General features: G+C 38.1%; 1 protein-coding gene and 1 non-coding gene across 2 annotated transcripts in view; both read left to right on the top strand.

Annotated features, from left to right (window-relative positions):
* The window catches only part of NSF (AAA-type ATPase family protein), a 32,710-nt gene extending 13,677 nt beyond the window's left edge, over positions 1–19,033 (top strand). The window contains exons 14-21 of the mRNA XM_089135640.1: positions 1,325–1,456; positions 1,579–1,639; positions 1,735–1,794; positions 1,989–2,047; positions 2,191–2,278; positions 14,675–14,797; positions 15,971–16,036; positions 18,318–19,033. Of these exons, the coding sequence (XP_088991766.1) occupies positions 1,325–1,456; positions 1,579–1,639; positions 1,735–1,794; positions 1,989–2,047; positions 2,191–2,278; positions 14,675–14,797; positions 15,971–16,036; positions 18,318–18,461 (733 nt within the window). The 3' untranslated portion in view covers positions 18,462–19,033. The remainder of the gene's footprint in view (positions 1–1,324; positions 1,457–1,578; positions 1,640–1,734; positions 1,795–1,988; positions 2,048–2,190; positions 2,279–14,674; positions 14,798–15,970; positions 16,037–18,317) is intronic.
* A 4,428-nt stretch (positions 19,034–23,461) lies between these two features.
* Positions 23,462–23,534, top strand: TRNAK-UUU (transfer RNA lysine (anticodon UUU)). Its single transcript has one exon. It is a non-coding gene; the product is annotated as a tRNA-Lys (tRNA).
* Positions 23,535–24,016: the final 482 nt, after the last annotated feature.

The following is a 24,016-nucleotide window of genomic DNA, read 5'->3' as shown; positions in this document are numbered from 1 at the left end:
GAATGAGGGTTAGTTAGGGTTATTTGAGATAATAAATAGAGGGAAAGAGGGAGCAGAGAATATGGAATGTTTTATCAGAGTTCTTGGGCAGCCGTGGGCTGAGGGACACTGTGAGGTGTGGGGGGTGTCTGGCACCATAGAAGCTAGTGTTATCTTGTTTAATTCTTGCATTCTTGTATTGATTTTGGGAAGTATTAGTAGGGTTTCATCACTTTCCTTTTCTTTTCTTTTTCTGGTCTCAGATCTGCCTCAAGAAAGAAGAGGGAAGGGAAGGGGCTGAATGGAAGAAAGAAGGGGGAGGGGGTGCTGCAGGGTGTAAGGGAGGGTGGGGGTGCTTCAGGGATGGGGGAGGTGTCTAGTTGTGATTGCAGGGGGGGGGGCTGTTAGGGTTGCCGCATGGTTGGGAAGGGAGAGGGGGTACTTGGCAAGAAAGGGGGAGGTATCGAGCGAGAGGGGAGGAAGGGGAACAGGATTGGGCTGCTGTACTTGTTTGTAGAAGCTGCTCCTCTGTTGAATTGATGCTGGAATCTTTGAAGAAAGCTCTCAAAACCTGCTGTGGTTCTCCCTAGTCCCTAGAAGACTATGACTCAATTCCCTCAATATCAGATGTGTGTTCAATTCGAAGTGTCTTCATGATTAGAGTGGGCTATTTACAGCCTTACAAGTGGGGGGAAAGATTTAAGACTCTAACTGGGAATTGAAATTTGACTCAACTGGGGAATCCTTTATAAACTAGGATCTGCCTTACAACCAATTAAACAACAACCGCAAATAAAAGAAATTAACTTGCATAAAAATACCTAATTATCCAAAAGGAATCTTAATTTAAGATAGCTCTTTAATGGCACTCTGACTCTAACTAGGACTCAGTTGACCAACTCAAACAAAAAAATCAAATTTAGACTCATAAAAATAAAACAAAAATTCTGGAATACAAATAATTAAGTAGGAAAATGACCAAAATGCCCTTAGAGAGGTTCGGCCAGGGGAAGGGGGTCTGCTTACATCAGTTCGATAATTGAAATTTTGAATTAAAACTTTTAAATTTTTTTGAGTATACCTTTTTTTTATTATAGAGTTTTTCTCTGGACCCTGCCCCTTCCTCTCCTTATCAAGATACAAAATGGTCTAGGAAACAGCTGGTCGATGTCATATGGAGTTGGTATGGTGTGGTCTTCTTACCAAAAAGTAATAAAAACAAAAATGTGGCTGTGGTCTTGGCACGAAATTTCATTCTTGTCACTTGACAGACCTGTTTAGATGTCTGGAATCAGTTTTTCTTGTTTAGATGCTGTCTGCTTAATATTTACTCTACATATTGCAGACTTAATGGCATGGTGGAATGTGGTGAACGGCACAAGCACATCTATGAAAGGGCCATGCTACTGGTGGGGCAAGTTAAAGTGAGCGATGGAAGCCCACTTGTTACTTGCCTTCTTGAAGGCCCTAGTGGCAGGTCGATCTGATCCTTACATCTTTTTGTTGATTTAGTAAAAACATTGCATCTTGGTTGTTAAATGTTTTTTTGTATTTGTATTTGGTATTGCTGTTTTTCTAAAAATATTATTTCTTGGACAGTGGAAAGACTGCACTGGCAGCTACGATTGGTATTGACAGTGATTTTCCCTTTGTCAAGATAGTAGGTTCCTTCCCGTTGCTGATACTCTGTAATTAGTTCTTATGGTTTATACTTCTTTCCTTCTCTTTATAATGTTTCTATATTTCTTTTTTCAGATCTCAGCAGAAACAATGATTGGTCTTAGTGAAGGCAGCAAATGTGCTCAAATTGTCAAGGTCTGTTGAAGAATACATTAGGATCCTAACTTGAGAAGTCCTAGATTCATGGTTGCTTGTCTAAGGAAGAAGGAAAAATGAAGAAGCATATCTTACTTTGTGTTTAGTAGACTTATATTTTAACTACAAGTCTATAATGATTTCATCCTAAATGTTTCAGGAGAAATAAAATATCTATTTATGTGGTCTTATAGGTATTTGAGGATGCATACAAGTCACCTTTAAGCATTGTCATTCTTGACGACATTGAAAGGTTAACTCGCTAATTAGAATCTTTTCAGGCTTAATAATATTTTATTCTGCCCCCCAACCAACTCTCTTCGTTTCTCATTTTTTTTGTTGTTGCTTTCTTTAGGTAATGAATTCTTCGTTTTCAATGGTTATATCAAAATGCAGGTTACTGGAATATGTTGCAATTGGACCTCGATTTTCAAATATTTTATGCCAGACATTGTTGATGCTTCTCAAACGAATTCCTCCAAAGGTTTTCTCTTCTGTCTTCTCCCATTATTGCTGATCCTATAAGGGAGTGGAAATTTTTTTTTTGGGGGCAGGGGGTGATACAGGTTATATATAGTCAAAAGATAAACTCTAAGTGCACTTTTGGTAACCGTCTTTTCTAAGAACAACGTTCTTTGTGAGAATCATTTTCTAGCATTTTTATCAAAGAACGGTGGTCTGAGCACAATTTTGACCGTTAGGTAAACTCTGTGCTGAGAACACTTGAGGTGATGGAGATTTAAAAAAAGAAAAAAAAAGAAAAGAAAAGAAAAATTCTTATGAAGGCGGGAAGGAGTTAGAAGTTGCATGTGAATGAAGTTTGGGTTGCTCCTTGACATAATTTTGACGTGCTTTTTTGTTTTTGAGAACGACGAAACAAGTTAATAATGTTTTGTGAACAACCTTCTCAGACAAGAAAATTGGACCCGTTTGTTTTCTAAAAACAAAAGAATGATCCATTTTACCAAACGCTTTTTGGCATTTTGAGAACGGAAGAAAGCCAAAACTATTCCTTGGCTCGTTACCAAGTGCGCCCTAATAATTTATTCTTGAAGCAATTGTGCTTGGGGCATGTGTCACATCTCCTACATGTGTTTGCAGTTTTTACATGGATATCATTGGTATTTGCACCTCTTTACTTTTAAGACATTCTCCTTAAGCCCTCTAATAGGTCTATGTAATGTGTTCAGAGTGTTTTTGTTTGTTTGTTTGTTTGTTGTCGTAGATGATTCATTCTTGTAAGGAAAATATTTTGTATGGATTAAACATTGATCATTGTCACTCCATTTTTGGGACTCCACTGATGTAGTTGCATTAAACAGTTACCCATTATGGAAGCATATGTGCAACTTGGGACACCCATAAATGTGCCTGAGGCAGTCCAATGGGCTGAATTTGACCTCTGCAATTATATAATATTGATTGAGCTTTCTACTTTTTTTTCTTTCTGGGTTTCATTGTACAAGACAAATATATAAGGGATGTACAGAGGATAAAGTCAGTACACATTAGTATTAATTTGAGTATGTGAATTATATTAGAATCAAAGCTAGATGAGTTCTGTTCTGAGTGGTATTTAGTATTGGTGTGGCTGGAAGTCCTGTACGAGTCAGTTTAAGATTTTTAGAAGTCATTTTCATCAACCAGAGATTTTTGAATAATGAATTTGAGTTTTTTGCAGAGTTTTGATGTTGTTGAGCAGTGTATCTATGATGGTTTCTCAAAAATTTGCTTTCTTCTCTTTTTCTATCTTCTTCCAACCACAAAGATTAATTTCATCCCTTTTCATTTTCTTTCATTTATCTGATTTTCTTCCCTAAACAATGTAGTTGCTTCCTTCACCTCAGATCTTGTTGTTCCATTGATAATTGGGTCTGGTTGCATCTGAGATCCATGACATGGACTTTCAGAATGCATTAATTGGTATCACATCTGAATTGGCCATGGATACGTGGTGTTTTTTAGACCAAGTTTGTTTGCTCAACATAAAACTGCTATTTTTCTCTTAGATGGCAGAGAGTGATGATTTCGTCATGCAGCCGGTGGTGGAGATGTTATTGGAGAGCAATAAATTCATCATTAATGGCTTTGTCTGATGTAACCCCAAATTGAGGGCGTCTTCAGGATCAATTCAACTGAATCAGCAGTAAAATTAGGTTCCTTAAACCCTGCGATTTAGGAATCAGCAGGCTATTAGGGTTTCCAAAGTCCTCTAGTTAGGGTTTGGGGGATATGGGGATCCTTTTTGATAAGGCTTGTGAAGGGATGACTTCTTAGGGAGAAGTGTTAGGTTGATGCTTTGTGGTCAAATACAATATGCTCGAAGATGTTATATAGGGTCTCAAGGATACACAATCCATCCCCCGGGAGATATGGGTTAAATTCCTTGAGATGGGAAACTGGGGTTTATAGGTGTTAGAATGGGTTGAAACTTGGAGGGAATGTAGGTATTAGTATAGGGATATGATCCCCCAAGTTTGTTGGGGATTAGGTGGTTAAATTGAAAGATATGAAGGTTCTTGTGTTTAGGTTTTGGGAAGTAATTATGTTCTTGAAATCGGACGGTCAGGATGGGTCAAACGACTCAAACTGGGAGCTAAGATCATTAGGGTTGGGACTTGGGAGGATGAAGTTCCTGAAGTTTGGGACAGATCTAATGGTTAGATTGGCGTAGATCTGACCTTGAACTTTGGGTCTCTAGAAAAGTCTGAAAATTCAAAAAAAGAAAAAAGAAAGGTGCGATGAATGGCTAGGGTTGGGGGAGGGGAATGGAGAGGCTGCAAGCTAGGAGAGAGGGGGGGGGAAGAGAGAAGGGGGAAGGGTAGTTGATGTAGCACGAACCCTCCCCCTGTCTGAAACCTTGGTTTGGGCCCCAGGCCCAACCAAGATGGCGCAATTAGGGCTGGCCAAATTCCTGTAGGGACAGTTTGGTCATTTTTTTATTTAGTTAGTTATTTTATTTTTAGATTTTTTGTTTTATTTTTCCGAGTCCAATTCTATTTTGAAATTCCTTTTTGAGTTAGTTATTTGAGTTCTAGTGCCATAGGAATCTATTTTAAATAAAGATTTCTTATGGATAATTAGGTCTTTAGTATAAGTTAAAGTATTCAATTTATGTATATGTTATTTAACTAAGTGTAAAGGGGATCCTAGTCTATAAAGGAAACCCTAGTTGAGTCTCTTTCAATTTCCTAGTTAGAGTCAAATTCTTTATTTCTTGATATAAGGCTATAAATAAGCCGTTCATGTCATTGCAAACTTGGACTGAATTGAATTAAGATTGAAGACTCTTGTGGAAAAACAAGACGTGGCTTTCTTGAGAGGCCACAGCAGATTTGAAGGCTCTCTTTCTCCAAATTCAGTGACCATCTTCAAGTAAGTTCCACACCCCCAGCCCCTTCCCCATCCTCCTACCTCCATTGCAGCCCTCTCCCTCCGTTCCCCGCCCATCGCAGCCCTAGGAAACCCCCTCCACTCCCATTGCAGCCTCAAGAATCCCCTCCCCCACCCACTGCAGCCTCCAAGAGACCCCTCCCACCTTTACGATCCTCCCTAAGCCCCTCCCCACCCCTATGACACCTCTAGACCCCTCCCCCAACTCCCCAAAACCCTGGAGCACCCCCTCTCCCCTTTCTTTCTCTCTTGCCCTCCCCTCCCCCTCTTTCTGACTTGCAGCAAGTCTGAAACAGAAAAAGAAAGAAAAGAGAAGAAGAAAAAAGGAAAAGAAAAGAAAGATTGCCTAAGGTCCAAGAATCCTCTTCCGAGATCTCCAAGAACCTACCCGTACCAATCCATATTATCTCATACTTCTTCCCCTTAACCCGAGGATAAATTTTGTCTCCCAGTATCATCCCCTGAGAATTTGTTAGAACCCCAACTTTTCCCTACCAGCCCATTTAGTTTTGATAAAACAAATCTTACCCAAACCCTTCCCCCTTAAGAAAAATAACGAGTAAGACAAGGAAGAAACTTTGAGTTTTCATTCAGGGTTTCAAAATAAGAGGTAATGTTTTGTGTCAAAAAGACAAGAATGCTCGTCTGCCTTTTCAAGAGAATTTCTTTTTTGTGGGCTCAAAACTATGCCAACTGGTTCGTTTAAAAGGAGGAAAAAAAAAAAATCAAGAAATAGATTGGATTACACATACATGTTTAGGGCCATGCTACTCCAAAAATGCCATTTTTAAAAAAAAGGGAAACAAGAAACAGAAATGGTTCCATACACCTCTAGAATGCTCAAGCCCAGCTGCAGATCTCCTCCTTGGAAACCCACAACTCCACTCAACATCTCTTCCTTCAATTAAATTTTAATTATCATCCAAGTGTCTTGTTTTACAACTATAGGGCTATATTTATAGCCTTACGTTGAAGGATTTGGAATAGGACTTAGAATTAGAAGGCAAATCAAACTAGGACTTGTACTTTTACTTATGACTCCTATTCCACGAAGGACTCTCACTTATGTCAACCGAGGATGATTCAAATTACAAACAAGAGTAGGACTAGTCTCTTAGTAGAATTCGGACTACAACTAAAGGAATCCTTTCCTACGTAGGACTCCTAACTAGATTAGGACTCTTTAATAAATTAACAAGGAAGGACTCAAATAACAATATAAAGGTAGACTTGGACTCCTAGATCAAATTGGGGTGGACTGGGTGATGTGAACTGAAGATCTAGGGTTTAGGAATGGATGCAAACCCCAAATCTAGGGTTTACCCTCGAGATCTTAATCAAGTCTACCAATAGTAAAGTAGGGTTTAATCACCCTGTAATTAGGACTTCTAGGGTAATCCAAAAGTATATACCAATTGTTTAGGTCTTCGTACACCTGCAGTTAGGGTTTCTAAAGGCATAGATTGAATTATGGTTAAAGGGAAATTAGAATAGGTTTGGCTGGGCTGAATTAGGGTTAGAAGATGAGAGAGAGAGAAATCTGATTTGACTGAAACTTAATTTCCAGATTTAATGCCAAAGCTAGGGTTCATAGAATTAAGGTTTCTTAAATTCTAGGATTTCTAAGAGATGGTCTAGGGATAGGGTTAGGCTTGAGTGTCAAGGTAGGTGAGAGGAAGTGGTTTAATAGAGAGAATAGGTTTTAGATGAGTGGTTGACGAGAATTAGGTATTTGAAGTTTAGGGTTTCAAGGGTTTCCTGTGGAGAAGATGAAGCGTATAAATTGTAGGTTTTAGATGAGGGAAGGGTGGGGTTGGGGATCAAGTGTGGGGGGGGGGGGGGGGAAAGTAGTTGTAAGAAGGTAAGGGGTTTGGGTGAAGGGTTAGGGGATCTAGGGGTTTGGTTCTAGGTTTCTTATGCTGCTGCAAGGAGAAGAAGTAGAGAAGGGAGGGGGTCTGGGGAATGAAGGGGGTTAAGTGAAGGGGGTGAGGGAGGGGAGGGGATGCTGCAGAAGGGTTAGGGAAAGGGGAGGGGGTGATTTGCAATGGAAGGGGGGGGTGTAATTGCAGAATCAGGGTTGGGGATGGGGGATGGTTGCTGCAGGCTTTGGGGGAAGGGGAAGGGAGGTGTGCGAAGGGATGGGGGCTGGTAGTACAGTTTGTAGGGTTTGGGGATGGGGAGGGAGGCTACAGATGGAAGAAGAAGAAGAGAGAGGCTGTGGGCTGTGGGTGGGGCTTGGTTCTACTTGAAGATGACAATGGAGGCTTAGAACTTCAAAATCTGCAGAAATTTTAATCACATGGCAGCCGCAAGTCTTCCATCCAAGGGAAAGCCCCCAAGTCCTTACTTGCACCTTCAAATCTCAAATTTTATTCATCAATCATAATCTGTGTTTTACAAGCTTTGGTGGCTGTATTTGTTTATTGAAAAACCTTACATGTGTGTAATCACATTAGGATTCAGCATTAGAAGGTGGCTTTAATTTGGTTTCTAGCTAGCCTAGAGACTTACATTCATACAAGTCATAACTTTTCCTAGGATGATTCAAAATTGCAAAATAAAAGGAGATCTGGGTTCCTTGTGTAAGAAATGGACTCTAAGGGAATCCCTTTCTTCTTGGGTCTCCTACTTTAATGGGGACTCTTCAATAACTTGACGGCCAAGGACTCAAAACAAAAGTAGATCTGGGGTCCTACTAAGTTACTGACATAGTAGATCGAACAAAACCTTAATTTGTCTCTACTACAATAATATAAAATTATCAAAATACCCCTGGTTTTAGTAGAGGGCCATAGGGTGTGTTGCTATCACCCTAGGCTCTATTTCGGCCTAATTCTGGTTCACATCAATTCTCCCCTTCTTGAGAATATTCATCCCCGATGAATGGGGTTCTCCTTTTGACCTTCACGTGATCCTGGAGAATTGCTTGGTGAGCCTATGCTAGCATTCTCTTTAGCTTCCTTGGGTGGGACCATCAGAAGTTGTTGGCTAGGGTTTGTGTCCTGGTTTGTTTGGTGGGCTTGCTTCTTCTCGACTTCTTTAGCTAGGTTTGGAGGCAAGAGCATGACTCTTTGTTCTTTTTGTTCGAACATGCACTTGTTCTCTTTGCAATTTGCATGTGATGGTGATTCTTATCGGCCTTCCAAGGATGATGTCTGTGAGCTTCATGAGGGCTACGTTGCATCAAATATCATCAGAATAAGAATTGAGAGTTATTGGCACTAAACACCTGGAAGTTACTTAAAGTCAAGCACTATTGAGGAGGGAGACCTTGTAAGGTTGGGGGTGCTTCTTAGTTTTGGACCCTGCTCTCTTAACAAAGCTTTTGGACACCACATTGATGCTCCTTCCGCTGTCCACATTGGTTTGTGCTAGTAGTCCTCCTACCTTGGGGCTGGTGCAGAGTATGCTACTCCTTCTCTAGTCTTCTCCTTCTAGCTCTGTCATTAGAATCTTAGATATCATGTTTAGGTGTAGGTCGTGATCCACGTACTCTTCCTTGAATCATGGTTATCAAAGCGTCCGCCTAGGCGGCAAAGCGGTTTTTGAACCACTTAAATTGTGACCGCTTAACTAACTGGCTGATTTCTTGCCGCTTTTTTGCTTAGGCACTACCGCTTTGCAGCCTTTTGCGTCATATTGCCGCCTAGATGCTAAAGCAGCCGCTTTTTTTTACGTTTTGTAATTTGTGCATATTATTATTATTATTTTTTTTCATAATTATTCTACAATTCTGTTTATAAATTTAAATATGTGAGCCATTTCGGAATCGAGGCCCAAAGTGCCTGTCGGCAATAGAATGTGAAGCATGAGCCATATTCAACATTGATAATCAATGAATCATTAAATAAACAATGACTTGGAAATCGGAATAATGAGATCTATTAATTTATCATGTCGGCACTATTTGGTTAAGAAAAGGAGAAAATGGATACATCAATTCTGATTCCAATTCGAATATTATTCATGTATATTTAACAAAAAAGTCATGTTAAAAATAAATTGTGAAATAATTTCACTAAACTATATATGAATAATATTGTTATTCATAATTGTGATTCTTGAATGTTTTTTATTGTTATTTTTATGATGTGATTGTTGAATGTTTGTTTAGTACTTTAGTTTATTATAAAAAGTAGTTATATTAAAAATATTGACTAAACTGCTTTGATCGCTTTTTTGCTGCCTAAGCGCCGCTTAGTCGCCTAAACGCCAAGATGGACCCCCATTCGCTTTGCCGCTTTAATAACCATGCCTTGAATTCTTCCTTTGACTTTGCTTCAAGCGGAGGGCAAATTACCTCCTCTTCAGGAACCTGCTGGTTGGTGTCAAATACAACAACTCCCCTTCTTTAAGGATGCAAAGGATGGTCAACATATTGAATTTGTTATTCCCCAAATATTTCAGTACAAGAGGAGGATCCCTTTGATGAGAGACAGCAGAGAATGATGGGAGATGAGATGATTATCATGGGTGAATTAACACGAGACTTCCTTGCAAAAGAGGAACGTTGGATTTTAATGTCTCACATGTTTCAAGCCACATGCATAATTGAAGCATCACATTTTGGGTTGCCTTTTAATTCCAACTAAGGAACTACAAGAACTCATTAAGGTATGCCTTCCCCTTCCACAAATGTGGGAAGGCGAGTTTTTCTTAGCACCAAGGGAATTGATGTAGCTGCATTAAACACTAATCTAGTAGGCCAATGTATAAGCATGGACTGGCTCATGAGGTGTTTATGCAGTCCAATGGGCTGAGATTAACCTCTAAGGTATTATATTATAAGTTGAGCCTTTATTTTTTCGTTTAGCATATGAGACTTAAGTTATAAGCCCATATATTGAGGATAAAGTTGGTACACAAGATTACTAGTTGACTGTTTGAGTTAAGATTGGAATATTTAATAGCCAGATAGATTTTTATTTTGAGCGTATTACTTTTTGAGTATGTGATTGTGATTAGAAGTCATTCATGAGTCAGTTTAGGCTGTCTTTGGACGTGTAAAATAAACGAAAAGATAGAGAATAAAATTTCTTGTTTGGTTAGAACAACAAAAGAAGAGATTTTTTTTTAAGTGAAAAGACAAAACATAGAGAGGCCTTAGTCTAGTGTGAAAAGATCGACCTATGATTTTGCTATGACTGGGTTAGAGGTATGGAATTATGATTAGACAAGGCTGACATAAATCGTGATTGAAAAGGACACCTCTTCATCAATTTGTCTCCTTTTCTTGCAAATTTGACAATATTTTTTTTTTGGGTTGAGAAAACACTAGAAAATTTCATCGATTCCAATGTTGTTGTAAAATTCAAAAGAACAATTTTCATCCTATTACTAGAAGTTCCAAACACCACGAAAAGATGATTCCTGAGAATTGTACTAGTATTCTACTATTTTTTGTATTCTAGACATAAAAAGGTAGTTTTATATATGCAGTACACCCATAAATCAGAGATGATTTGAGGAAAGAGTATGGTTTTTTTCTCATCATAGTTTTGCTGGTGTCAAGCAGGGCATATGTGATTGATATCAGACCCGATATATTTTCACTTCTTTGTCCATTGATGACCAATCTCCTTTTTGTTCCCTCCCGTTGCACTGATTTTATTTCTTCCATTGAACAATACACTTACTTCCCTAATCTCGAACTGATTCCAGATTTGACCATAGGGCCTGCTAGCGCAAAAAACAACGCAGCCTTATCTTTAATTAATTGGGTTGACTACATGGATCCAGACCTGATGTGGAACTCAAATTTAGGGTTAGGGTTTTCTTATGATTTCCCTAAAATTAAGGGTTGCTGAGAATCTTCCAGTAATCTAATGAATAGTATGCGTAATAATTTGGGAAATATGGGAAGGTTGGGGTTTTATCAAAACCTAAGATGGATTTTTATGAGATGAAACAAAGTAATATGGGATGACTAAATATTATTAGATGGAGATCCAACTCTTAGAGGTTATGAGTAGGGAATAGACTTAACTAAATTATATGGGATGAATAGGGAAAGGTTTTAGGCTTAACAAATTCTTATGGGTTGACAAGAACTTTTCTCTCTCTCCTTGCTCTTCCTTTTTGTTTCCTTCTCTCTTTCTTTCCTTTCTTTCTTTCTTTCTTTTCTTTCTTTGTTTCTTGCTTTTCTTTCTTGTTTTTCTTTTCTTTTTTTCTTTCTTCTTTTCTAATTTCTGATTCTGCCACAAGGAGAAGAGACATGGAGAGAGGGACCAAGAGGCGTTGGGGGGGGGGGGGTTACCATAGGGTTCAGAGGGGTAGGGGATGGCTAGAGGTGTCGTAGGAGGTGGGGGTCTTGGAGGGCTGCTGCCAAGGTGTGGTCGCAGGGGAAGGGCTGCAATTGATGGGGAAGGGGTGGGAGATCCTTGCTATGGGAGAGGAGAAGGGGGAAGGGGCTGGGATTGCTGAAACTTGAAAAACCCTTGAACACCTGCAAGATGAGTGCTAGACAGAGTTGCTGATGTCGAAGAAGAAAGCTCTGAAAAATCTGCCATGGCGCCCTCAATCTGGAACCACAGTCCTCCAAACTCAATATTCTTATTCAACAATCAGACTTGAAGAATTATAAAGAAAGAAGGCTATTTATAGACTATTAAAAGACTTAAAACCTAAATGGGACTCTGTTATAGATAGGATCCCCTTACATTGAATCACAACCAACCAAATAAATAATTAAAGATCTAATGGACTCTAATTGACACGTGCTGAAATAAAATTCTAATTAACTAAAGACTCTAATTGACACATACTAAATTCAATTCAACTAAAGACTCTTAATTGACATATGCTGGAATTAAAAGAAACTAAAGACTCAAGAACTTTGATTTAAATCAAATTGGACTTCTTGACTGAAATTCTTCAGAAAATAAAAACCAGCAATTACTTGGGGCTGGTTTTGACCAAAATACCTCTTTAGTGTTCAGCCAGCCTAGATGGGCCAACTTTAGGGTTTTGGTCGGGGTCAACCCTGTTCACATCAAGACCCTTTAGTCAACTCTGTTTGGCGTATGTTCATCTTTCCTCGTTCCTCTCCTTGATTTTTTTTAAGTCTTCACCTTGGCTCTTTTAGCCCTTTCAATCTGAATTGAATCACTGTTCCATACTGGAGCATCGTAAGGTATCTGTTACTATGGCCACCTCAGTAACTTTCTTGTTACTTACTATGTGTGGGAGCTATTCCTGAAATCAACTTTAATATGATTAGTCATTCCGTACTTTATTCGTCCTAGTTTTTTCGCAAATCCATCATAACAACCTCATCTTGTACACTAAGTGATGTCAACAAGGGCCCATCTCCTGGCTGAAACCCTGAAGTAGGCCCCAAGGCCACTCCAAGGTGGTGCACCAAGGGCTGGCCGAACCCCAAAAAGGGGCATATTGGTCAATTTTTAGCATTAATTAGCTACTAAAATTTAATTTTAGAATGTTAGTTTTAATTTTCAAATTCCAGTTTTGTTTAAAAGTCTTAGTTTGAGTTGGTAGTAGGGTTCTTGAGTCCTATGGAGTCTTTCTTTAAAGTAGGACTCTAAGAAGAGTTCTTTTAATTTTTGTGGTGGTTATTAACTATAAGTGGCAAACCTAAGTTATCAAGGGAAACCCTAGTTAAGTTAGTTTCTGAGTCTTTGTTAAGAGTCCAAATAAAGTCTCCCAATTAGAGTTAGATTCTTTCTTTCTTGATGTAAGGCTCTAAATAACCTAGTCTATCATTGTAAAAGTTAGTCTGGATAACAGGCTGTGGTTCTCTTGGGAGGGCCATGGCGGATTTCTAGCTTTCTGGTCCAATTGCAGCAGCCTCTCTTCAACAAATCATCAGCCCTCTTTGTCTCGAGCAACTTGTCCAAGTAAGTACACACCTCCAGCCCCCTCTTACCCTTCTTCCCAAATCCATGGCAGCCCCTCCTCCTCTTGCGCTACCTAGGAAATCCCAAACCTTGCATCCCCCCCCCCCAAAAAAAAAAAAAAAAAAACTCTCTTTCTCTCTTGGCTCTCCCTCTCTCTCTTTTCTTACTTTTGGCAGATCAGAAAAAAAAAAACAGAAAAGAAAAGTAAGAAAGAAAGGATTGAAAGATTTGTCCAAGATACATCCAAGAAATATAAGAAACCTCCAAACTTTGTTACAACCCTTTCCCATCATCCCTAAAACCTTCCCTAACCACTCCCAATTAATTTTAGTAACCCCTTTTCTCCCAATATCAATCCCCACTATTCTCTTTCAACCCTTGGGTGATTCTAGATATTCTAGTACCATCTCACAGGGATTTATAACCATCTCAATGCCAACCCATATCAACTTAGCTAAATCCTAACTTTTCTCTAAGATCCTCTCATAAATTCTTTAGAGATCCATAAACATCCAAAAGTCCAAACCATCCCATAAGTTATCCAGAAATTTTGAATCATCTTGAAGTAAACCTAGATTCCTCCAATGGGATTTTAGAATTAATTGCTGGAAGATTCTGGTTGAACCCTTAGTTTTAGGGAGTTCCTCCAAGAAACCCTAACCCAAAAATCGGGTTCACATCACTAAGTCTATTTATATACTGCTTTAATTGCTCAATGTTTCTTGTTATGTATCATAACCGGTTGCATGACTGTCCTGTAAAGTTTATTTGTTTATTTTTAAATTTTTTTATTTATAATTTAAAAGAAAAACATAAATCACATAACACTATGGCTGCACCTATCTGCTTCATTTATCATAATATTTTAGTTGTCTATGAAATATAATTCTCTATATCACCTCTTTTTTACATGATTGAGCCAGATACCTAAAATAATCACTTTGTAGAATCTTCTCTTCATTTCTCACCACCCATTATCCATTCTAGGGTAACTAAAGTTACACATTATAATTTCTTTTTCATTCTACTTATCTTAATACCTTTTGATTTGGGGGTTGATTTCCATAACTTCAACCTGATGTTGATATCTACCCTTTTTCATCTTCAAAAACAAAATCATCAGCTGAAAGTGTACACAATTGGTGCTCATCTTGAATGTCTCTACTTAAATCATCTATGTTAAGTGCAAATAAATAAAGGCGTGCATATACTCTGTATCATTGGGCCTGCTTACTATGAGATCTGTAACCTGGATTTCATATTGCAATTTACCACTCCATGCCAGAATGGATAATTTATTTAATCTTCCTTTTCCTTACTTTACTGCTTTGAGATAGATTTGCCAGAATGGGATGATTCCTCCCTCTTCTGGGGCAATTCATTTCTGTCACTTCTACATGTGAAATCAATCTAATTTCGCTTCAGTGGGAGGCGGAAATGCCAATTGATTACCACACATGAAGGTTCATCTGATTCTTGATATTTAACCTTTGTTGAAGCATTTGATGTTATTTTCTTGTATAGTTCTAATGTGAGTTGCTGGCAGATTTTTAGGGTTGGTTCTCTTGACCATACTGTTTTCTATGTAGCCTCAAGTCACAACGGTATTTGTTCTGTTGCTTCATTGGCAGGGAAAAAACATGATGGTGATTGGAACAACTAGTGAGGTGGACTTCCTTGATTCAGTTGGTATCTCTTATGCCTTCTCAATCACTTACAACGTTCCAACACTGAATACCGGAGATGCCAGAAGGGTAAATTATCATTGTACTTTTTAGCTACCCCAGTTATTGCTTTGTCAAATAATTCCCTCTGTGCACTTTCTTTCCATGTTGTGGTAAAAAGTTTGTAGAAAAATTGGAGTAACTAACTATAGTCAAGGAAACTATGTGGACATTTTAATAAAACTTGACACAACTATCTCAAAGATACCCTCCGACATTTAGCTAATGCATGTGGTCTTCAGTAGTTTCTAAATGAATTAGTCTTTTTCTTAATGGTGCATGAATTATCCATCTTCATATGCAATAGTGTAGCTTTTTTCTAATAGGAAAGAGCAATCTATACTCATTTTCGAGTACGGATCCATAAGGTTGCTGCCAGGGATTTTTTTCTTTAAATAATATACTTTTTTACAGTGAAATTTCTTACAAGGATTGATTAAGTAGTTCAGTATTTATCATTCCATGCTGGGTTAGGGAAAAAAATTCTTGGGATTCCAGGGCAGTATGGTTAACTTATGGGTTTGTAGCTAATAACGTTGGTTACTTTGAGGTAGTTTTGATGTCTTCATGTGTATGCATGTTGTGTCTTTTGAAATGAGGGGGAGCTTTCTATTGTTCTCTATGTAAGGATCCTTATTTTTGCATTAATTATTTTGGCTTTACATAAGTTAATGTGTATTCGTTTGGGAGATCATTTATGTCACCTTTGTTCTGGGATTATAGCCTCTGGGTTTCATGGTTTTGAACTGTGTATGAATAATCATCTACGATGGTAAATATAAATAAATTATTTATTGTCAGTTCTTTTTTGGAAGTGAGATTTTGTTTCATATGCTTTCAAGTTCCAGTTCAATTTGTATTTTCATGGAGAAAAGAATCTATTTTAGGGTTATTATCCCAATAGTTAGGCAACACTATTCGGAATGCTACAACCGTCACTGTGTTAAATGCCGGATTTTCCCATCCATAAAGGAAAAATGAGAACTATTTACATCTTATATTTGCAATGTGTGACATCCATTGTTGTCATGTAGCAGAGTTGGTGCTTAATTGCTCACTGTTTCTCCAGGGTTGTATTTGGGTTACAGAGAGAATTTGGTCAAGAGAATACTCTCATCCAATTGCATGAAAGTCTACTTCTGAGTTTATTGATTACCCATTTTCTTGCATATAAAATTTCATGGTTCTTATCTCCTCTTTCAGGTTCTGGAACAGCTTAACGTTTTTGCTCCAGATGATATTGATGTTGCAGCAGAGGCCTTGAATGATGTAAGTTTAATCTCATTTTTGTTTTAGGTGGACCCGTTTATTACTTTATTCAGTCTGTATGCTACATCGTTAAATGCTGTGTAGACTAAAGCAAACAACCAATGCCAAGGCCCTTTCTGGTTGGTTAGGTGAAGTAGAATTCTCACATGCATAATGAATTGGAGGGAAGTGGAAATAAAAAACTATCACAGAATTTTCAATCAGCTTATTTGATTGCATGGAAAATTATGCAAAGTGGTATATGAATTGTGGGGACCCAACATGGAGAAAATAGATAATGAGTAATTTTAACTGTATTTATGCGGAAATAGTAGACAGTCATTTTAAGTAGTTCCTGGCCACAAAAATACTACCAAACACGTGGAAGTTGATCATCAGTGTAAACTCTGTTGATTTTGTATTACTTTTGTTGAGTTGTCTCATTTTCCATACTGTTGAATCTTTAGTTTCACTTACACTTCCAACCTAACCAAACAGAGCCTTAGCGATCTTGAATAAAAATCAATATCAGGTCCATGGACATGTACCATCATCTGGACTGTGTCTGAGCTTATTTGGAACCATGAGTCAACCATTGAGCACAATGATTCCAAGCAAGCTCAGATTTGGTCCAAGGATGGCACATGTCCTTGGACATGATCTGAGCTCCTTAAATAAAAGGGGATTGCAGATCCCTCTGGACCCCCACCCCTGCTGGAACCGTTATGAAATAGAACCAGCACACATAGTGGTAATAAATAATTGTTTCTGCATTTTTTATGATTTTATCAGTTTCCTTTTTTATGTTATCTATCTTTTTGAACTTATTAACTTTCTCTTTCAGAAGTACGAAGTATCATTTGAGTGGAGCTGTTTTTACAGGACTTATCTGTTAGTGATAATTCTAGGATGTTATCCAATTCATTTGGGGATAATGTTCTAGAGCATATGTTAGGACCCTAGGGATGAGGCCATGTGGAATGAGGGTTAGTTAGGGTTACCCTAGCGATGAGGCCATGTGGAATGAGGGTTAGTTAGGGTTAGTTGAGGTAATAAATAGAGGTAGAAGAGAGGGAGAGGGCATCGAATGTTTGGAGAATCTTGTGGGCAGCTGTAGGCTGAGGGAACACCATGAGGTGTTGGGGGTGACTGGCACCATAGAAACTAGTACTATCTTGTTAATTTCCTGCATTCTTGTATTGATTTTGGGAAGTATTAGTAGGGTTTCATCAACTGGCATCAGAGCAGTTCGATCCTAGAGAAGGATGGTATTGCCGCTGTTTTCAGGCATTCAAAAGAATTAATTTGGGCCCATTACGGTTTCATGACCCAAAACCCAACCCCTTCCATCAAACCATTACCCAGCCCGTTTCTTTTAACCCATGGTTTTAAGTATTTTGACCCCACCTGTTTTAACCATCACTCATGGGCTTGGCTCATTTCATTAATCCAAAACCCACCTTTTCTCATTATTATTTTGGGCCCATATTACTCAAACAAACCAAGCCCCCAACCCAAGTCCAATCCGACTCAAACAAATACCATAGGAGTGGTCCAACCGAACCAGAATACTGGGAGCCATCATCTTCAACCTCGCAAAATCGCGACGGACAGCAGGTGCCGTCAATGGAGTTGCAGCATCGCGATGGGGATTAATTTCGTTGTTGGCGAAAAAAAATTCCAAACCAAGTGCTTCGCTCCAAGTCTGATTTTGGGCAGTGGGTGTGTTATTCAGCCTGGGAGGACGATATTGAATTACTACGGTCATGCGGCACCATCATACGACTAAACTTCAACAATTCCATCACCTTGGGGACAAGGTGATTTTCGAGTGTTAGGACCTTAGGGATGAGGCCATGTGGAATGAGGGTTAGTTAGGGTTAGTTGAGGTAATAAATAGAGGCAGAAGAGAGGGAGAGGGCATCGAATGTTTGGAGAATCTTGTGGGCAGCCGTAGGCTGAGGGAACACCGTGAGGTGTTGGGGGTGACTGGCACCACAGAAACCAGTACTATCTTGTTAATTTCCTGCATTCTTGTATTGATTTTGGGAAGTATTAGTAGGGTTTCATCAGCATATTTCTGGGAAAGAAAAAATTTTCCATTACAAAAATAATTGGTGTCTCAATTGAATGTGTAGCAAAATCCGCTACTGAATCGTATATAGTGGCTGATTATGATATAGTTTTTAACCCGATGTATCTGCATATGAATTATCTCAATAAGATTGGTGCATATAGGATAGTGGGTTGTTAAGAGAATATTATGCTCTTCTTACTTTATTAACTTTTTTCTGTGCTTCAGATTCCAATCAAGAAGCTTTACATGATAATTGAAATGGCTGCCCAAGGTGAGCAAGGTGGGGCTGCAGAGGCCATTTACTCGGGTAAGGAAAAGATCAGCATCAGTCATTTCTTCGATTGCTTAGGGGATGCTGTCCGCCGTTAGTGCACATGTTATATTGTATAGCCAAAAGAGTTATATACCTATTGCAGTACCACAATTTTGTAATCATGATTAGTTCTCAAATTTTCAGTTACATTCCACCGAGCAGTTTTTGGAATCCTGGGTACTTTATTTGTTGGGTTTTATTTTGATAGTTGATGATTGATTGCATCCTCTTTATCTTTCTTGTGTCTGTTAAAACTAGTTTGGATGTGAATGACCTCATGTTGATAGGGTGAAGTTTGAGAAGCTGAATGTCATCTCTTGGTCTATTTTCAGTTTGTCACTACTGCTAACAAGTCAAAGAAAACTAGTGGCATGGAAGTTAAAAATTTATAGGGATGATACAGATTAGTGATGGTGTGGATTGTATCCATTTGACAAAAGGAGTTAGAGAGATGTGGTTATCACTCATGAAGTGTGATTGCACCATGTCCTGAGCATTCAATTGCAATGGAGATGCTACGATCTGGAGTGTAGTAGTCTCCTTGTGTTTAGAACTCAGTTCAAACGGTTGGGACTATTTGATGTTGGATTTAGCCTCTGCCAGCTGGGTCCTTTTGCCTGATGGCAAGGGGCATAGTACATTACTACCCCCAAAACTACCTACCGGGAGAGAAAGGTTGGCAACTTGGAAACTAAACTTTCCCTTTAGATTAGAAGGTGCTAGAGACTTAAGGGTTGTCTCAAAGCCCAAGTATTCCAAACCAAATCCTCTAATATGGTATTGTGCTTGCTATCTATCTGTTAAATCCTAACCATCTTGGTCCATTGGTTGTTGGATTTAAGGACCCGTTTGATAGCCCATTTAGTATATTTACTTTAAGAAACATCGCAAGAAGTTTTGAGTGTTTATAGAAAGAGAAGCACTTTTAGGCATTTAATAAAAGCTTTTTAGTGGTTTTGGATATCAGAATACTTTTCTAGGTATTTGATAAATTTTGTTTTATGAGGCAAAGCAGCATTAACAAGCATCTTATTGCAGCAACCAGGGATAGAAAGGATTAAAAACAGGGATTCTTTTGGTTAAAATAGAGGTTAGAGTTGTATAAGAGGGAAGGTTAGAGTTGTATTTGAGATATAAAAGGCGAAAATAAATTTTAGACACGAAGATAGAGCTGATGACAAAAGAACTAATCATAAGAAAACAATTGGGTTCAAGAAACAATGAAAAGGAAAAAAATCCAAAAGTTGTAGGATGAGTTTGCCTGAAACCTTATGAAAATACTAAATTCCGTCTTCAGCACCAGCAGCCGAAACCCTATTATTCTAATTGGAATAGACAGTGGGGGAGAGTGATAGAAAGACACCTCATTTCCTAATGAATTAAATCCTTAAAAATCTCACTTTAGCCCTGCAAGCTTGGATCCATTGTAGCCCTTAGCTGAAACCCTCTTCAGCCCTGCACTTGGTTCATCATTGTGCAAAAAAAAAAAAAAAAACCCAGAAGAGTCTGTGGAGCTTCACATGGTTTCATTTTTGTCACCATCCAAATGGTACTACAGGATTTAATGAAAACCCTAGTCTGAGGAAAGCTCAATATTTGTTTGTGTATCAGAAGTGTACGACTCACTTTATACTGGAAATTACATTTTTTGAATTTTGTGCTCAGATTATCTTCATGGCCTTGCATTTGATTGTAGGGATGTAGGGTGCAAAATCCAACTCATCCCAAACAACCCCCAACCCTCTCTCTCTCTCTCTTTGCTCACTGGATATAATAAAAAGATGGGTGAAGGGATTCCATTCTCACCCATCCTTTTTTTGGGTTTGCCCCCCGGTTTATAAACGGGGATTTTTTTTTTTTGCATCCACAAGGATTCAATACCGGAACCTTGCTTAAGCGAACCAAGTTGCTTACCACTTGGACCAACCCCCGTTGGTATAGTCCTCATCCTTTAATATATAGATAATAACTCTAAAATAACATATTTTAAATGTTTAGAAGCATTATGTGTATAAAATATTTAGAAGTAATTTAGGAGTGCAAGTTTGGCCTTGACCCACCCTAAGCCAACCCTAAGCCCGAATAAGGCTTTGGGCTCAAAGATTTTGGCCCCTTAAAGGCGGGTTGGGGGGCCCAAGGGCGGACCTAGGATTACTCTTTGGCCCGTTGGGATTACTCTTGGCCTCGGCCTGTTCCTGATTTTGTCTCTGAACCTGCCCTTGACCTTGATTTGGGCCCTAATCCTGGCCTTAATCAGGGCCAAGGCCAGGGACAAGCAGAGCCAAGGATGGAACCAAGAATAGGGTCAATCATGGCAGGATTAGGGACAGGGCCAATTAGGGCTAGGAACATGGCCAAAGATATGGCAAGGGATATGGCTAATCAAAGGTGGGAATGACTTGACTTGGCCTTGTAAGGCTTAGGATCAGGGACAATAACCTTTGGCCTTGAATAAGGGTTAGGGTAGAAATGGGGTTTAGATTAGAATATATAGGGCTGAGCTTGGGATTACAAAAGCCCAGTCCAGCCTGGCCTTGTTGCAGCCCTAAGAGGTATTATGTGTCAACGGTGTTTAGTGGTGTTTAAGGTTAGGGCTCTTTTTCTAAGTTTTGGGATGCTTGAAAAGAGAAAGGAAAGTCAGTTTTTTATGGAGTTGTTTCAACCTAAATTTTATCCCAAAATTTATTTTCATTCAAATTTTCTCAAAATTTATTTTCATCAAAAGTTTCTCTTAAAGGAATCGAAATGTAAAATATTTATTGTTTAAAAATACTTCAATAAATATTTTTCTGAAGAATTTCAAAGTGATATCAAAATTTTTAACTTTTTTGCTCAATCACCAAAACTTGGTGGACATACGTATTCCTAAAAGTTAAGGAGCTCTGCACCTTTGTGTATGAACCACAAAAGCTGATCCTACCAACTACTGCACCTCCTTCGTGCACTACAAAAGCAACCCTTTGAAGATGATAAGCTCTTTCCAACAAAAAAAAAATAAAAAAGAAAAGGAAGAAGAAGAAGATAAGCTCTTGTTCTTGGTGGGGTCAAAGAAACAAACACATCTATCACCAGGCTCTGATAATGTTGCAGAGAAAGTTGAGTAGAAGACAATGAAAAAATCCTGAAATACACAAATTCCACTGAGCTGTCGAAGTCATAAAACAGATAAGAATTAGGGTCACAGAAAGATCATCATTAGTGAAACTAGTGGGCAAGTTGTGGATGGCAAGGATGTTCAAGGCTAGGGGCCATATACGATAATCAGTGATCCATCACAATCCAGTCCAACTTTGAATCAAGAGGATCTCGATCCATTTAGGTTGGCCAGTAGCTTTACTTGTTATCTCAAAAGAAAGTTTTGACATTGGCTTCCTGAGAAAAATTGTTATGGTTAGTCCCACATCAGTGCCTTACAAGCATTGATGTGGGCTGATATGCCTCGGCAAATCCCTACTTGGTAAGTCGGTTTTCCAGGCAGTGTGGAACCGAGGTCATATAAAAAAGCCTCTTTATTTTTTTGATTTTATGTGGTTATAGATATGTCATCTCAGAAGTAAGTTGATTCAAAAGGCCACCAAAGTTGCCGATTAGAATCATTTGGATCGATCACGGTTCACTCGAATGATACTTCGACACACCACACACCCATACATGGGAAAGTATTGAAATTAATGCCATGGATCATTAATAAAAATAAAAATTTTAAAAATAAAAAAAATTAAACCAACACAAAGATTTAACATAGTTCACATACAATGCAATCCGTTATGTCCACTAGTGAAGAAAAAATAACTTTTACCCAAGGTTCAAAACATCACCGACATTTCAACTATATTTACTGGGGTTTGGGTCAACTTCTTTTTTATTTATTTATTTTAATAAATAGCAATTATATTAGAAGGAGATATAAATATTATCTTATGATTTAATTTTAATTATAAATTTATAGATTTAGTCAACCTTATTTTATAAATTCAATTACATCTTCATTTCCAATTATAATTTCAATCAAACTTACCTAATTTCAATTATATTTTTGTTTCTAAATATAATTTCAAGCAATTTTTATCAATTTCTAATTATGCATTTCAAGATTTCAAATCAACATTACCTTTTGCTCTAATTTCATATATGAATGACAAAAAATGGTCGAAAAAACTGTTGGACAAAAAAATGAGGAAAACTCGGACAATATATTGCCGAGGAATCGGCTATATATCGTTGACATTTGACAACTCTTGTGTCGGGGTATTGTGTCGTGTCAAGTCTCATTGTTACGGTGATATATATCGCTGAGGTACCATGCTGTTACCACACATGGAAGAAAATTACAATAAAAATCTCTTAAAAATACTTACTACAAAAAATAAAAAAGCCCTTTTAGCAACGGGTTTTTTGGATCACTAATTAGGTAAAAACCACCACTATTTTTTATGGGCGGTTTTTTAAACTTTCGTAGTAAATTTGACACTAAAAGTGCCACTTAATGGTTGCAATTTTAGTATGGCTCGTGTAACGTGCAATTAATGACCGTTTAAAAAAAGTTTAAAATAAAATCCTCAAATCTTATAATGACTTTCATGAATATGTATATATATGTAGACTTTAAATTGGATAAATAGGTTGACCCATGTCCTTTGTTTCCATCATATATCTTGGAAAATATGTCATTCAGGTTACCCAACAAAATCTGGGGAAAGTGGGTATTACATGTTGAAAGGAGAGCGAAAGTTTATAGGCTCTGGAATGTTTTTTTTGCATTGCTGAAAAAATGCCAAGGCTTTAAACATGATCTAAAAGAGAGGTAAGAGAGGCTAATCAGTCTTTTTATAGCAGCCTTGAATGGACCATGAGCAATTTGTTCAATAGGTACTAATGGTTTTGTCTAAAATCTAATGCGTACTGCAACCTTGTTTGTGATAAGTGTAAAACATTGCTAACATTGTGAATTTAGAAATTAAGTTGACAAAGCCCGTTAAAATCGAGCTGAAAAAGCTGGTTTATCATTCATTTATACTTAGATTTAATTTTAACTACTAGCCACAGTTGTCAACGTGCCGTCTTAGCTCAGCTGGTAGAGCGCGTGGCTTTTAACCACGTGGTCGTGGGTTCGATTCCCACAGACGGCGGTTTCCAATTCCTTTTTTTTTCATCCCATTCTCAATGGAGTATAACAGAGTCTAAAATATCATCTTTCCCTTAAATGCACGCCAATGCAGGTTGGGGTTAAAGTCCATCTTTTTAGGGGCCTAAGTTTTTATATTGACATATTTTTCTTAAATTACTTTGGTTCTTCTAGATCTAAACTACCACAACAACGATAAATAATCATTATTAGTAGAAAATCTATTTGAATTGGTAACTATAATGAAAAACGGGATGTATATGGTTATTCCCACAAGCTAGTTATGTAACCTATTCACACAAGGAGAAGAATGAGAGTAAGCCAACTTTGGGGCTAGTTAGTCACCTTTGAAGGTTAAGTTAGATTCAGGAATGACATGCCTTTGAGTTCTAGAACTTCAAGTAAATGAGCAAGAACACTTAGGAAGAATTGACATGGTAAATGCACATTACTAGGACTCAGTAGTAGGCGAACAATATTTATGAA

This window comes from Hakea prostrata, chromosome 9, assembly GCF_041222555.1.
Source record: "Hakea prostrata isolate BN-2017 chromosome 9, UWA_Hpros_2, whole genome shotgun sequence".
Taxonomy (NCBI): Eukaryota; Viridiplantae; Streptophyta; class Magnoliopsida; order Proteales; family Proteaceae; genus Hakea; species Hakea prostrata.
Note: the sequence above shows the minus strand (reverse complement) of the source record. Positions and strands in the feature narration are given on the sequence as shown.